Below are 16154 nucleotides of genomic sequence, written 5' to 3' on the forward strand. Positions count from 1 at the left end.
GACAGAGGAAACTGCTCAACACCTACTTTGCCTCTTTCTTCCAGATCCTCCAAGTGTCCGTATTTTCCAGGGACGTCCCTGATTTAGAGAAGCCATCCTGGTTTCTGATTTGATCCTGGAATGTCCCACTTTTCCTTAGGATGTCCCTATTTTCATTGGAGAAATCTTGGAGGGGATGTAGTTATCTGACCCCCGAGCTGTTTGAAGGCAATCCTGTACAGGGAGGTTTTCCAAAAAAATGTTTTATGTTTTATTATGGGATGTCCCTATTCTCATTGGAGAAATGATGGAGGGTATGCACACTGCAACTCATGACATTGCAGCATGGTGCATGCGTGCTGGGCACCCACAGTGGGGGTCCTAATGTATCTACAGTGGTACCTCAGGTTACATACGCTTCAGGTTACAGACTCCGCTAACCCAGAAATAGTGCTTCAGGTTAAGAACTTTGCTTCAGGATGAGAACAGAAATCGGGCTCCGGCAGCTCAACCACAGGAGGAGGCCCCATTAGCTAAAGTGGTGCTTCAGGTTAAGAACAGTTTCAGGTTAAGTACGGACCTTCGGAACAAATTAAGTACTTAACCTGAGGTACCACTGTATTCCTCTTTTAAACCTCTCGGTGCTAGTAGCCTGCTTATGTCAGGAATTGTGCTTGCAGATTAAAGACCTTTCTGTGAAGTTCATTAAGAATTGCTTAAGATGCATTCACAGGTGGTGAAATTTGGTGGACGCCTCCTCATTCAGAAAAAGAAAACTTTGAGACAGCTCCTCAAAAATATCTGAGAAATTAGAGTTCACCTCGAGGTGGAACCACAAATTACAGTCATTGAATGTATTTGGTGTCTGAAATCTGCGGACGCACCTCTCTTTTGCCACGAGAGGGCAGCATGCTTATGTTCCATTTCATCTGTAAAGAGTGGCAGAGCTTTAATGTTACATCTAAACTTCAAAACTAAACATCAAGAGGGTGGCATGTTTGCTGTTCATAGATCTGCCTTGCTCATTCATATATAAAACAGGGGTGTGTGTGTGCATGGTGCTCTAATTTTAAAAAATAAAGGCAGATCTTTAGGGATAAAAAAAAATGGATGTACAGTGCTATATTAGAAGCAAAAAAAACTTGTTTTGATGAATTGGAAGAGCCGCAAAAAGATTCCATTGAGCACATGCGTTGATAATATGGACAGATTAGCTACATAGGAACGAATTGCATGTCGACGCAAAATAAGAATGGATAAATATGAAGAAATCTGGAACGAACATTAAAGCGATAAGGCGGATAGTGGTGGGAAGTAGGGGGAGGAGAGAGAGGTGGGAAAATATTGTTTAAAAAGGTGTAGTCATAGGTATATCAGTGTATTCAAATCTGAATTGTCAAATTGTGTTATTATTGTTACTATGTTTTTTGTTGTATGTGTTTTGCGGTTGATGTTTGTATCGAATAAACGATTAAGCAATTTTTTTAAAAAAAAGGTAGATCTGTTTGTGCGGAGCTTAATGTTCCCATGTGACACTTCAAGCATTTTTGCTCTCTCCAAATATCACCCCCTGAAGGAATTGCTGCTCCGGTGTTTCTAAAGGCCAGGGAAATGAACTTGATTTCCAGGAGCAGGAGAGAGGAATTTCTTCTTGAATACACAGTGTGTGTGTGTGTGTGTGTGTGTGTGTGTGTGTGTGTGAGAGAGAGAGAGAGAGAGAGAGAGAGAGAGAGAGAGTCATCAAAGCCAGAGTAAAGGCTGGAATTTGAGGTATCCTTTGTGTACATTACGACAGAGGACAAGATGGTTGGACAGTGTTCTCAAAGCTACCAGCATGAGTTTGACCAAACTGCGGGAGGCGGTGGAAGACAGGAGTGCCTGGCGTGCTCTGGTCCATGGGGTCACAAAGAGTCGGACATGACTAAATGACTAAACAACAAAGTCGGCGCCTAGAACTTGTAGATAAATCTAGCCACCAGAGGGCATGTTCATGCAGTTTTTAATAGCAATGGGCAAGCTTCACATACAGAACAAGAGATTCTATATAGGGAAAGTGTCTAATTCTTACCATCATTTTGGGTAAAGGGAGACGAATCCTATCCCACCTCATCTCCCTGTGCTCCGCTGCCTCAAGTGCTTTTATCCCAACATCCGGTTACCATCCCTGCAAATACCCTTTTGAATTATATACCCAGCACATGGAACCTTACAAAAGGACAATATGAATGGACTCTCTGTGCCCTTACCACAGAAAAAAGACTGATACTCATGCAACGCACAATGGCCCCCTTCAATGTTGGCCACAACTTGGAGCCTCTGCTTCTGGTGGATGTGGAGCCTTCCTTCAGCTCCAGCTCCTGCCCCTCTTCCTGCCCCTCTTCCCTGTATTGCAACCACAGTCATTTTTGCAGAGTCCTTATCCTTAGTTATTACACCATGCATAGAACTAGGGTTGCCATATGTCTGAAATTTCCCAGACATATCCAGAACACTACAGTTGGAAACAGTGTCCAGGCGGAAATCGCTTAAAATGTCTGGGGGAATCTGAAGGCATGGCAACTCATGTTGAAAGTGTCGATTTAGGCAATCTTCTTTTAAAATAGCTGCTGCTTCTTTTTTTGCAAAACTGCCCAAAAAGCTCAACACCTTTTTTTGTCTGGATTTTCACTGTTTGAAACATAGCAACCCTAACAGAACCTTAGTGCTGCATGCCTTCCATGTCAGCAGCTGTCCAGGGTTTCAGATGGGAGACATTCCCTGTCCTACCTGAGAGCTTCTACATTGAGCTGCAGCCTTCCTTGTGGATAGTCAAATGCTGTGGGCTCCCATTCAGTTCTATATTTTCATTTGACACCATAAAATTGCCCAGCTTCGGAATGAGGAATATGAGTTGGGTTTGTGCAAAGGAGTCCACATAAAAGTCCTTGCTTCTGTATTCTGTGGACCTTTGACTACAGGCAGACTGTTTTTACTAGGCTGGTGTTTGTTAGGGTAATAATAATAATAATAATAATAATAATAATAATAATAATAATAATAATAATTTATTATTTATACCCCGTCCATCTGGCTGAGTTTCCCCAGCCACTCTGGGCGGCTCCCAGTCAAGTGTTAGAAACAATACAGCATTAAATATTAAAAACTTCCCTAAACTGGGCTGCCTTCAGATGTCTTTTTAAAACAGGATAGCTGCTTATTTCCTTCACATCTGAAGGGAGGACGTTCCACAGGGTGGGCGCAACTACCGAGAAGGCCCTCTGTCTGGTTCCCTGTAACCTCACTTCTCACAATGAGGGAACCATCAGAAGGCCCTTGGTGCTGGACCTCAGTGTCCGGGCTAAACAATGGGGGTGGAGACACTCCTTCAGGTATACAGTACCGAGTCCAAACATTGCTGGGATTGATTTTCCGAAAGGTGGTGCTTTGCCCTGGATCTTAGGCAAGTCAATCAAAAGCTCAACAACTTTCGGAGCATCCTGGTTTTTACTTTTTGAAATATGGCAACCCTAGTGTTTTAGTGTTTGTTTTGGTGAGTTTTCCTTCCTCTATTTCTCTACACCTGTGCCTTAAGCAGCAACCCTCTGCCCTGGCTTCTGTAGCCACTTGCTTCTGTCTCTTCTGCCTCTTTCCTCTTCCCCTTTCTTTTTTCTCCTTCTGCAACTCTTGCCCACTCTCTCTGACTTTCCTCAAGATTCCTCCACTGAGGTGCCCAGAGGAGGCTACACACCTCGCCTGGCCACCCAGAGCAGCAGAGGAGAGGCCTGGGGAACAAGCCGACAGCTGGGTGGATTCCTAATCCCTTTGAGCCAGAGTGGAGAGACACAATTTTTGCACCCCCCAGGGGCCAACCCCTAGATACACCCTGCTCTTGATTCACAGGTGTCAGGCAGCGCATTCTCAGATCCCTTCTTCTGTGGCCATTTGTTGCTTTTGGAACCCAATAAGAGGAACCAAACTGTGACAGCTCAGCTGGTCTCTTCCCTTCTTTGCACCTGACCCTAACGGGAGACGCAACTGAGTGAGGTTTCCAGGGGCTGCTATTTAAGCTACAATAAAGAACCACTGAGCACAGTAGGCTTTCTGACCTCCCCTTCATAAAAGAAAATGCTCAAGGTGGGTCTCCTTGGCAGGTCACCTGTCCAAGGGCATCACAGCTGGAAAGGGATACAAGGGGAAAAAAGCTTGAAGCTTCCAAACGTTTCCAGGAAGACTGGAAGTTTGGTCTCCTCTATAATGACAGCGACAATCCTGATCCTCTCCCTGCTCTGCAAAGGTAAGCATGACTAGATGGATGTGTTCTTGGTCAGAAGGTAGATGGCCTCTGGAACAGGGGTAGGATGGTACTCTGATTGAAGAACCGGGTTTGCTGGCATTTGAGGGACGGGTGCTCCTTGATTCAGCCTTACATCTAGATTGCCAGGAGGTGATGGTGGTCAGGAATGCCTTTGCCCAGCTTAGTAGAGATGCTTGGTAGGGACGCAGGAGAGGGCCTTCTTGGTGGCTGCCCCCAGACTTTGGAACTCCCTCCCTAGAGACATTAGACTGGCTCCCTCCTCGTTGCCCTTCCACTAGCCACTGAGGAACAGACTTTGGGAACTGACTGTTTTAAATGAAAGGACTGGTGCTGTGCTATTTTTATTTTGTTTGTATATATATAGAGAGAGAGGGAGAGAGAGGGAGAGAGAGGGAGAGGGAGAGAGAGAGAGAGAGAGACAGACAGTGTTGTTGTTGTTGTTGTTGTTGTTGTTGTTTTTAAAAATATTAATGTTTAATTGTTGTTTAATTATTGGGATTTTCCCCCTGTACTTTCAACTGTTCATATTTTATCTGTAAGCCACCTTGAGTCCCTGTCAGGGGGAAAAGTGGGGTATCAATAAATATATAATAATAATAACAAGCTGGTGTATCAGCTGTGCCCATTCCTGTGTAGACTAGGCTACAGCAGTAATTCTAAACATCAGATAGTTGTTTATTTCCTTGACATCTGATGGGAGGGCGTTCCACAAGGCAGGCACCACTACCGAGAAGGCCCTCTGCCTGGTTCCCTGTAACCTCGCTTCTCACAGTGAGGGAACCGCCAGAAGGCCCTCGGAGCTGGACCTCAGTGTCTGGGCTGAATGATGGAGGTGGAAATGTTCCTTCAGGTATATGGGTCCGAGGCTGTTTAGGGCTTCAAATGTCAGCACCAACACTTTGAATTGTGCTTGGAAACGTACTGGGAGCCAATGTAGGTCTTTCAAGACAGTAAGTCTTCCCCTCAGTTCATCCTTGTCATGCTCCAAAACTGCTGCCCCTACATTCCCTGTCCCTTTATTGGCTCTACTGATGTTGATTGGGCTAATAAGGAGCTATGGAGATTACTAGGACAACCGAGAAAGGGTGTGTGTGTATGACATCATATTCCCCTCCCTGATATCTGTGCTCTCTCTGACCTGGCAGATGGAGCTCTGATGCATCCCATGACCCCCTCAGATGCCTCCCCAAGGACCATAGGACTGTAGCCTCATGTACAGAATGGGGGTGGATGGCAAACTCGAAATATCAGATAATTTTAACCCATTAATTTCTCCCCCTTTTACTTCCTCTGGCAGGTATGGTGAGTCAGCTAAGCCCTAGCTTTACATTGACAATGCCTGCCTCTGTCTATGTGCAGAGAGGCCTCTATGTTCACCCTCCCTGCCAGTTCACCTACAACAATCAGCACCAGAACAGTTCGGAGAAGCTATTTGGTTACTGGTTTAAGAATGCGGAGAAAAGATACTATCTTCCCTCTTCCAAACGCTATGTCAAAGGGCATCTTGTGGCCACCAACGATGATAGCCAGAGAATCGACCCCTCCATCAAGAACCGTTTCCAGTTAGAAGGGAACCCAGAGCAAGGCGACTGCTCCTTCAGCATCAATGATATCCAGTTAGAAGATGAGGGGCAATACTTCTTTAGAATTGAGAAAGGACAGGAAGTCCTCTATAGCTATGTGGATGCTTCATTTCAGCTTCTTGTGACAGGTAGGTGGGTTTTCCATTCCTCCTCTGCTTACTGCTCCTTGTTGTTCAGGGGATGGTGCAGGGCGCTCAAGCCCTAAGCCTTTTGCAGTGGACTTGGTACCTCTTGCTCCCTTAATAATTCAAATTATTTTGCTTATTGGTTGGTTAGATGCAGTGTAAAACATGATGCTGATGTAAGTCCAGCCAGGCACCATCTTGATATCCCAGAGCCAGCTGGGAATTTGCACATGCAGTTTTTATTCAAGTTTGTGTCATGTACCTGTGCCTTGCATCCCATAAGTTTCTCACAATGCCCCTGGTTCCTTGACTAGTTTGTTTTTATTTGATGCTTCGTGGTTAGAGAAAAGTCTTGTATATAACTATGTCAGGTACAGCCTCGCCTCTCCCTGGAACCAGAAAGGAGAGAGAAAAATGCAAATTGGTTTGTTTGCATAAGATGCTTACTTGATTTACAGTGGTACCTCGGGTTCAGAACTTAATTCGTCCTGGAGGTCTGTTCTTAACCTGAAACTGTTCTTTTTTTAAAAAAATGATATTTATTCAAAATTTCAAAAATACATAGGTATATAAAAAAAGATGAAAAAGGAAAGAAAAAAAACCAAGAAAATACAACAGCAAAACAGAAAAAAGAATAAAAAACATACCGTAAATAACAAAGAAAAATACAAATCCAAATTACATCCTTTTGTTTGCTTATTTCTTGGACCTCCTCACACCTCCCTTTTTGTATTCTAACTTAATTCATTATTTCAGCAAATTCTTCCCATACTTCTCAATTTTTATTTAAATAATTTATCTTAACAATCTGTCTCTCTCTTTTTTTTGTTAACTCAACATATCCTTTCCAACTTTTACTATATTCTGTTATTCAATTTACTGTTAATTTCTTTAACCTTATCTTACCTTAAAAGCCATAAAATTTCAAAGTTTAAACCATATTTATACATAACTCCTTCAAACCTTTCTACTAAAGCCAATTAATTCCTTTCCAGCATATTCCCTGATATTTCATTAGTATCACACTAATTCCAAAAATAAAAGAAATATATATATAAAAAATCTCTTCTAATTTTATCCAACGTCCCTTCTTCCTGGTTTCGGGTTATGTCAGTCCTTTCTAACCATTACATCCAGTCCATCAATCTGGTGTTCTAATGTCCGAGGCTCTTAGGTCTCTTCTATGCCCCCTCTGCAGGTTTTCTTGTTCCTGTTTATACTTGCACCCTTCCCTGTCCCTTGTTGGTTTCTTTCGTAGTTTCTTCCCTTTCTCCTTGAGGAGTGAGTCTCCGGGGAATTCCAACCGGTAGTAATCTCCATTTTCTTTCATCAAGTTAGCCCATTCCCCACAGTCCCACTCCCCTATGTTAATTTTGTAATCCAAAAAATAGTTATTCCAGAAATAGTTGTCAACTTGTTTCACAGTCCCACCAGAGCTAAGAGCTTCCTTACTTCCAGACACTTCCAGACACACTCCAAATTCAATCTTCCAATGCTGTGGCTTTTGGTCATGCAGGACTTTGGATCTCTCCCTTTGTATCTTTTGAAGTGCAATCGCAACCTCTTCCATCTTCATCTGCCCTTGGGCTTGCCCTGTCAAGCCAGTTTCCTTGGTTGGTTGTTGTAAAATTTCTTTATCTTTGTTTCCTGTTAGTTCATATTTACTGGCTACAGCAGTCATAAAATCCAACTTTTCATTCATCAAGTTCATTTTCTCATGCAACTGCTTCAGCATAGCATTTGTTTTGCCAAGGGCAGACGCTAGAACTTCCTCCCTGCACATTTCTGTTCAAGGTCAAGCAACTGGTCCCACGGTCTAATTCTCACAGCTGTAAAGTCTCCCTGTAAACTGCAGCAACAAACTGACAAGCTCCCTCTAGGGGACACAATTTCTATTAACGTCCATCTTTAAAATGTATCCAACAAAGGGAAATTTGCTTTCGATTTTCAAATACTTTGTTTCCTTAAAATACAGAAGTGCAGAAAGCAGCGTTGAAGTTAATTTGTTTCTCTTTTTTTAACTATCTGTCAAAAGTGTTCCGTTTTCAATCAATGGACATCTCCAACAATTTCTGTCCTGACGCCCCGTCCCCAGGTTTGGGATGATGGAAACTTATATTCCTTTACTCTCTCTCCGCAGGCTTAGACGGTCGAAGTCCCCCCCCCCTTTTCTCCTGCTGTCAAGGGGGTTTTATTGGTTATGAATGCAGGAAATTTCAATCTTTAAATCAATTTTCCAGGCTATTTAGCTTGCAAAATCTTTGCTTCAGTCTATTTACAAAAAGCGGAAGGCAGACTTCCTGTTTAGACCTTCCTGCTTCTTTGCCTAATTCATGAATTTCATAAATTTCTTAATCGAATCTTCCGTTTTTACTCACGGGTACTTGTTTAGAGTCCAATTGTCATCAGGAAAAAGTCAGCGCTCTCCAGCGATGTCTGTGCGGCTTCCCTCCGTGAAAGTAGCAATCGGTTCGCAACACCGCGCTGCTCACCGCACTCCGCTCCGGAGCCCCAAAGAGGGGTTTCCCCATGAATGGGGGAGGTGCTCTTGGTACTCTGCTGAACCCCACGTTCCCAGGCTTCTCCGCCTGGGATTTCTAGCGGGTCCCCGCCTTCGCCGCGGCGGGAAGACCCAATTTTCATGAAGCCCGTTCCTCTGGTCGGAGGAACTCCGCCATTCGCCAATGGCGCTGACCCGGAAGTCCAACCTGAAACTGTTCTTAACCTGAATCACCACTTTAGCTAATGGGGCCTCCTGCTGTCACTGCTCTGCCGCTGCACAATTTCTGTTCTCATCCTGAAGCAAAGTTCTTAACCCGAGATAATACTTCTGGGTTAGCGGAGTCTGTAACCTGAAGCATATGTAACCTGAAGCATATGTAACCCAAGGTACCACTGTATTTTGGTTCATAGAATTGTAGGGCTGGAATTATCATGATTATGTCATGATTATGCAGAGGTCTCCACAGAGTAGAAGGGGACAGGTCTCTGCCCCTAAGTGCTTGCAATCTGTAACTCCCTGGAAGAAGGAGGACAGCATAATGGAGTCCAGGTATCAACAGGGGAAGAAAGAATATACATTATTTCAGTTACAGGAAGAGTAAGATGTGAGGACTAGGGGTTGGGCCAAGGACTTCAGAGAAAAGGTGGGTCTGGGTGAAGCTTCCAGAGTAAGTCAAGAGAAAGAGGAACCTGGAATCGCTGGAAAGAGGAGGGAGTGCTTGGAGACCCCATCCCAAACCTCCTGGTCAACTGAGCCCAAAACATAGAACAGCTCTCCATGGAGTCATCAGAGCAGCGTGGAAGCTGGGCTTGCAAATTGCCATAACACTCTGTTTAGCTGACATGGGCAAAACTTTCACCTGCAAAATCAGGCATCCTGCATTGCAGGCTATTTGCAAGTGGACTAAACAGGTCAAAAGGGTCTCACAACCTATATTCCTAACACTATACCGCTGCTTGAATTTTGTGTGTTTAAACTCCGCTCTCGGGGGGCTCTCTCCTGCTGGGGTTTGCAAAGCCCCATGTTTCGAATCAAGGTGCCCAGCCAATTCTTTCATTATTTGCCCCACACACGTCAGTCACAGGGATTCATATCTTTCTTCCCACATAAGAACACTCTGCTATTTCACATCCTATTCAAACACTATGAAGTTGGGGGTGGGGGTGGAGGGAGGAAGGGAGTTTGGTGATTCTACAGAGGTCCCTGAGAAGTTCACCACAGTAAACCCTCTGTAACAAAACAAAAAAAATCCTCATAAAAATTAATCAGCACCCTAGTGTGAATTTCTCCTGATAAACTTATTTTTGTGTGTAATATTTAGTAGTATAGTGGAGTTTTTTTTAAAAAAAAAAATTCATTACTTTTCTGTAATATATCCATTTTTCTATACATTGGTTGGCTGGAAAACTTCATCTCGAGGATTGGAGAAGAGTGAATTTTGAAGGGCAGCTCAGTTTCAGCTTGTGGGTTGGTTCAGAAAGTGTGAATTAGGTAGCTTCTTGTTAAAATACCAACAAAACCAATCCCCTCCCCAGCCCTAGTTTCAACAGACTCTCAAGGCATCATCTCCTTAAAATAATCCCAGCAGCATCTTATTTATGGGACCGCCTCTTCTGGTATGCCCCACAGAGGACCTTAAGGTCCATGAATAACCATAGTTTAGAGGTCCCGGGCCCTAAGGAAGTCAGACTATCCTCCACCAGGGCCAGGGCCTTCTCAGTGATGGCTCCGACCTGGTGGAATGCTCTGTCCCATGAGACTAGGGCCCTTCAGGATTAAACCTCTTTCCGTCAGGCCTGTAAGACAGAGCTATACCGCCTGGCCTTTAATTTGAATTCAGCCTGATGTTTTATTTCCCTTCTCTTCCCTAACCCTCCCCTTTTATGAAGATTATCCGCTCTGAAACCCCACAACTAATTCTCCCCTGGCCTCCTCACTGGCCCAAGTAGAACTAATTCAGCCGGCTAGCCCTGGTGATTATCTAATGCTTATTAGATGGATTTCCCCTAAATTGATTTCTGAACTTTTAATTTTATTGTTATTCATGTTTTTATACTGTATTTTATGCTGCTTTTACAATTAAGTGATTTAAATTTGTTGTTAGCCATCCTGAGCCCATTTTTTGAACCAGGAAGGGCAGGGTATAAATACAAAATTATTGTTATTTTATTATATATTATAATCTCTGTGTTAGATAACATTTTCAGCATTGCTTGTTGTCATCTGCAGAGTGCCCTCTACTGCTCTCTTACGCCATCACAGACAGAGATTCCGTCAGTGTATATAATTAATTCTCCCTTACTCCGCCCCCTCCTTTCCAGATGTCCTTGGGCTCAGCAGCACCCGGACAAATGCCACATGCTGGCACGAACACAATGGCTTCCTCTGTACCTGCTCCATGCACCCCAGCCCTCCAGGCCAGCTCCAGTGGCATTTGGGTGGGGAGGTCCTCAGTGGGAATGATACTAATGGGAACCTGCAGGTCTCTTCCTGGGTCCGAGGGAAGGAGGCCACCAGCTTCTTAAACTGGACAGGAACCCTAGATGGAGACCTTACCATCATCTGTCTTGGGATAAGCCCTTTTGGAAACCACACTCTGCAGTTTCTGCTAAACTCCACTACAACAGGTAATGAAGTGGACGCCAGACTTTAGAGGTTGCATCCAACTAAGTTCTACTCAGTGAAGCCCCATTGGATAGACCTAAGTGGATCAGGTCCATTAATTTTAATGGCTCCACTCTAGGTAGGACTGGTCTTGGATAAAAACCTAGGAATTTTAAGGACTGCTTAAGCACAGTGGGGGTACAAATGACTATTTGTGGGTACAGCTTGTCTAACTGATGCAAGAACCTTTTAATGAACACATACAGGCCACATTTGATCATCTGATCGTTGCTCGTTCCTTCCTTCATTATTTTATTTGTTTCCCTCTTTTCCACAAAAGAAATCATGCTCAAAGCAGCTTGTAACAACGGAAACAGGAATATAGTGGTATCTTGGTTCCTGAACTCAATCCGTTTTGGAAGTCCATTTGACTTCCAAAATGTTAGCAAACCAAGGCATGGCTTCTGATTGCCCCCAGAAACAATGCCGACAGACGAAAAGGACATTTGGCTTCCAAAAAAAAATCTGCAAACCGGAACACTTATTTCCAGATTTGCAGCGTTCGGGGGCCGATTTGTTTGGGAGCCAAGCCGTTCAGGAGCCAAGGTACCACTGTGCATCTCAAAATCAAGCATTACAAGAGCAATTTCATAATAAAACTGCAACATAATAGCAAATATAACAGCATATTTTAAAACCACAAAATTCCAATACTATAAATATAGCATGATTGCATTAGCAACATTACATCTCCTGGCAATAGGAAAAGTAACAAGAGAACACGACAGTTTCACCAGTTTCACTTGCAACTGTACCTTCAGCAAAAGCACAATTTCAAAGAGTCTATTTACTCAGACCACTAAAGGCAACCTAGTTTACCTCGGGATCAAGGCATTTTTCTGGGACCCACATTAGCTTCTGCATTTGCATTGCAAATTACATGGCTAGTTTAAGCCAGTTGGAATATTGCTTTTTAAAAAGAAGTTAAACCAGGAAAGTGAACTGGAGATAAAACGAAGGATACTGCTTCTCTGCAGGGATTCATTTGTTTATTTTGTTTATGTGTTTATTCTGTTTTAACCAGTCTTCATAAAAATAAAAATAAAAATCCCAAGGACAGTTTCTACCTCCCTCCTGTTAAATTAACAAAATACACAATAAAGCAGTAAAACGTATACTGACAATCAAGTAAATAGTCCTGCCATTACAGAATCCAAACCATTAAAGAAAACTAGGGCAGGAATCCTAATAGAAAACCAAACAGCACCACTCTGGCTTAAAGAGTTGTGTTTTCATGGTATGCTATGCCTGAAACTCAACAAGGAGGGAGCCAACTGTACCCTTAGGGGGAGACAGTTCCATGGATGGAGTAACACAACTGAAAAGGTCCTCTGCACATTACAGCGCCATGAGCTATGCTCATCAGTGGGATCAGAGGGTCTCCTCTGCAGATCTTAAAGCACAGGCTAGCGGGTAGTGAGAGAAGAGTTCCTGCAAGTATATGATACTTGGTAGAGTGTTTCTCTGGCTTTTTGGAACCAGAGCACAACACTTGGCTTTTCTATTTGTTGTGATGAGAATGAGAGGCTGAGCGTTGGGCTCCTGCACTGCTCAGGCATCTTTGTATGGGAGAGAAGGAAGCTCAAACTTTTTGTTTGGGGCTTATAACAAAACCACAGTTTCCTGTTTGGAATATGAGGAACTGTAGTTTGTACAAACCACAATCACCAAGATCCAGATTCCCAGATGCTCTCATGGTGGTGATGGTCTGTACTGGAGTCCTGGGGTTCTCTAAACACTATTGTGCTTCTCTGATCTTCTTTTCAATCTTTCTTTATCCTCACAGGAGCCCATAATGAGGGCCTGACTGTAGAGTCTGGACAACTGAACGATAGACTTCTCTTCCTGTTAGCCCTTTTACTGATGAAGTAAGTGGCTCTTCTTCTGGCTTTGATGCTTGCCTTGGCAGTCAGTTTGACTGAAAAACAAGACAGATATTGAGGAAATGACAACAGCAACAATCAATCAATCAATTCATTACAATCAATAGGTCAGAAATAAAAAAGTGTACTGTACACAAGAATCTCAGAGCAAAACAGAATTCCACATGCAACATAAGAGCCATCACATAAAACTACAGTAATTTCGAATTAGTCCCTGAACATGGTCATTCATTGCTTCTTGTAGAAATTTAGCTACTGCCAGTGACTTCTCTGGGTCTTAATCTTACATTAGGTATTTAACATAAAATGGAACTGACCTCCCTATGAGTTTGGTCAGCAAAGGGTCAATGGTATGCTGTTCATCTCCAGCAAAGAAATTACAGAACAGGAAGACATGTTGTATAGATTCTACTTTCCAAGTAGGTGACACAGGTGGCGCTATGGTCTAAACCACTGAGCCTCTTGGGTTTGCCTATCCGAAGGTTGGTGGTTCGAATCCCCACAATGAGGTGAGCTCCTATTGCTCTGTCCCAGCTCCTGCCAACCTAGCAGTTTGAAAGCATGCTAGTGCAAGTAGATAAATAGGTACCTCTGCATCAGGAAGGTAAAAGGCGTTTCCGTGCGCTCTGGTTTCCATCACGGTGCTTTGTTGCACCAGAAGCGGTTTAGTCATGCTGGTCACATGACCTGGAAAGCTGTCTGGACAAATGCCGGCTTCCTCAGCCTGAAAGGGAGATGAGTGCCGCAATCCCATAGTCGCCTTTGGCTGGACTCAACCATCCAGGGGTCCTTTACCTTTTACCTTACTTCCCGAGTACTAAAAGGGAAAGAAGGGTGCCACCATCCGTACCTGTCCTGTAGCACAATAGCAGTAAGAATTTACCCACCCTCCTCCTCAGTCCTCAAAGCATTGTTTTCCAAGCTGGATAAACAGTATAAATCATTAGCATATTAGCAAAATATTGGAGCACGTCACCTATTGAGCTAAAATGACAAAGGCTGCAATTGTATGTTCAGTTAACTAGAGACTATGTTCTTAATTAGGGGATGCGGGTGGCACTGTGGTGTAAACCACTGAGCCTTGGGCTTGCCGATCAGAAGGTCAGCAGTTCGTATCCCCACCACGGGCTGAGCTCCCGTTGCTGTCCCAGCTCCTGCCCACCTAGCAGTTCGAAAGCACATCAAGTGCAAGTAGATAAATATGTACCGCTCCAGTGGGAAGGTAAACGGTGTTTCCGTGCACTGCTCTGGTTTCGCCAGAAGCGGCTTAGTCATGCTGGCCACATGACTCAGAAGTTGTCTGTGGACAATCCCGGCTCCCTCGGCCTATAGAGCGAGATGAGCACTGCAACCCCAGAGTTGTCTGTGACTGAACCTAATGGTCAGGGGTACCTTTACCTATGTTCTTAATTTGAGCTTGGATTGTTGTCACTGTTCATTTAATATGTTGTGAGCCACTTTGAATGGAAGTGTGAGGGAATGGGGCATACAAATACAAACTGATGATCCACACCCGGCTCTTCTTATATTCTTAATCGCTCCGTTGTATTGTTCTGTAGGGTGTTGATATGCTGTTTCTTCTTTTTGACACTTTTTGGGATCCGAACAAGAGGAAAGCTCCACTGATGTAAGAGGTTCCAACGAAGTGCTAAGGAGGATGCATGTTTTTCCTCCGTGGGAAAGGCAATGCGATCACATGCATATGTGGCCATTCTTGAATTCTGCTGCCTCAAGGAATGACATCATGCCAATGCAGAGAGAAGCTCCAGGGCACACGTACAAGGTCACATGCACCCAAGATTAAACCGAATGAGCGGCAGCTTTGGGGGCTCATGCCTCTTAATTACAAATGTAGATTAGCTTTGCAGTTCCATACGCAGCCAGGTACTGGAATAGTTTACCAGACTTCATGCACTCAGCTTGTAAATATAGCATTGGACTATTATGTGACCAGCCCACATGAGGTCATTCCAGTGCCGGATTTACGTATAACCTAAACAAGCTATAGCTTAGGGCCCCACTCTCTTGGGAGGCCCCAAATTTTTTTTTTAAAGGAAAACAAAACTGGATGTACATTTCCAAAATATAAGATAAAAAACAAATAAATTAAAACCTACATACAGCAACAGTGTTTTGTGTTGTGTAGGCTCCTATGAGACTCTAAGTTATTGAAGGTAATGGGGGCCCTTATATGTCCAACTGTCCTTTGTCAACAACAAATTGTCTCTGTTTTTTGTGTTGAATATATGCTATATTTATGGACCTAATAGGTATCTAAAGCTATTTGCACATGCAGAATGTAGGCACCCTATATATAGAAAGGAGCAAACCAGTGATATCAGGGAGCAGGCTAGCAGGCGAGGCCCATTACTTACATCATAGGAGCCTACACAACACAAAACACTGTTGCTCTATGTAGGTTTTATTTTATTTGGGTTTTTTATCTTATATTTTGGAAACGTGCATCCAGTTGCTGTTTCTCCTTTAAATTTTTTGGGAGGCCCCAAGAGAGAGGGGCCCTAAGCTATAGCTTGTTTAGCTTACATGTAAATCCGGCACGGACTGTGGTACACTTCTGGTCATGCAAAGTTGAAAAGAGGAACCAGAATGATGAAGCGGTTTTGAGAAAAGATGTGTAAGACGGGATCTGATGTAAGTTTACAAAATTGCACGTGACATGGAGAAAAGTGGGAAAGGAAAAGCTTTTCTCCCACTCACATAACACTTGAACTTGTGCACATGCCTGGATAGCTCAGTTGGTTAGAGCGTGATGCTGATAACGCCAAGGCTGCAGGTTCGATCCCCATATGGGATGGCTACCTATTCCTGAATTGCAAGAGGGTGGACTAGGTCATCCTCAGTGTTATGTATTGAAGTTCTCACCCTGGCTACCAGGAGTATCGTGTATGTAGTTTTCACTCAGGTCCATGTCAGTTACTTTAGGCGGGAAACCCTGGGTTGTTGTTGCTACAATGTTGACAGCCAGCTGCCTATAAAAGCAAGCCGGCTGAGCTGTTTGCTGTTCAGTTCTGTTCCAGCTTACAAATAAAGAGCTGCTTTGAAGAAATTGCTGCGTCGTCTGATATGTTCACCCACAACTTAACACTCAGGGTCCCTTCCAAC

At 43.7% G+C, this 16154-nt stretch overlaps 1 protein-coding gene across 1 annotated transcript; it reads left to right on the top strand.

The window, feature by feature from the left end:
* Nucleotides 1–4103: 4103 nt before the first annotated feature.
* LOC309346090 (sialic acid-binding Ig-like lectin 14) lies at nt 4104–15020 on the top strand. The gene is made up of 4 exons (XM_081869773.1): nt 4104–4252; nt 5571–5984; nt 12935–13016; nt 14591–15020. Exons 1-4 carry the CDS (start codon nt 4213–4215, stop codon nt 14655–14657), a joined length of 603 nt encoding a protein of 200 aa, XP_081725899.1. The 5' UTR covers nt 4104–4212; the 3' UTR covers nt 14658–15020.
* Nucleotides 15021–16154: the final 1134 nt, after the last annotated feature.

This window comes from Podarcis erhardii (genome assembly GCF_964252035.2).
Source record: "Podarcis erhardii genome assembly, chromosome: 7".
NCBI classification, from domain to species: domain Eukaryota; kingdom Metazoa; phylum Chordata; class Lepidosauria; order Squamata; family Lacertidae; genus Podarcis; species Podarcis erhardii.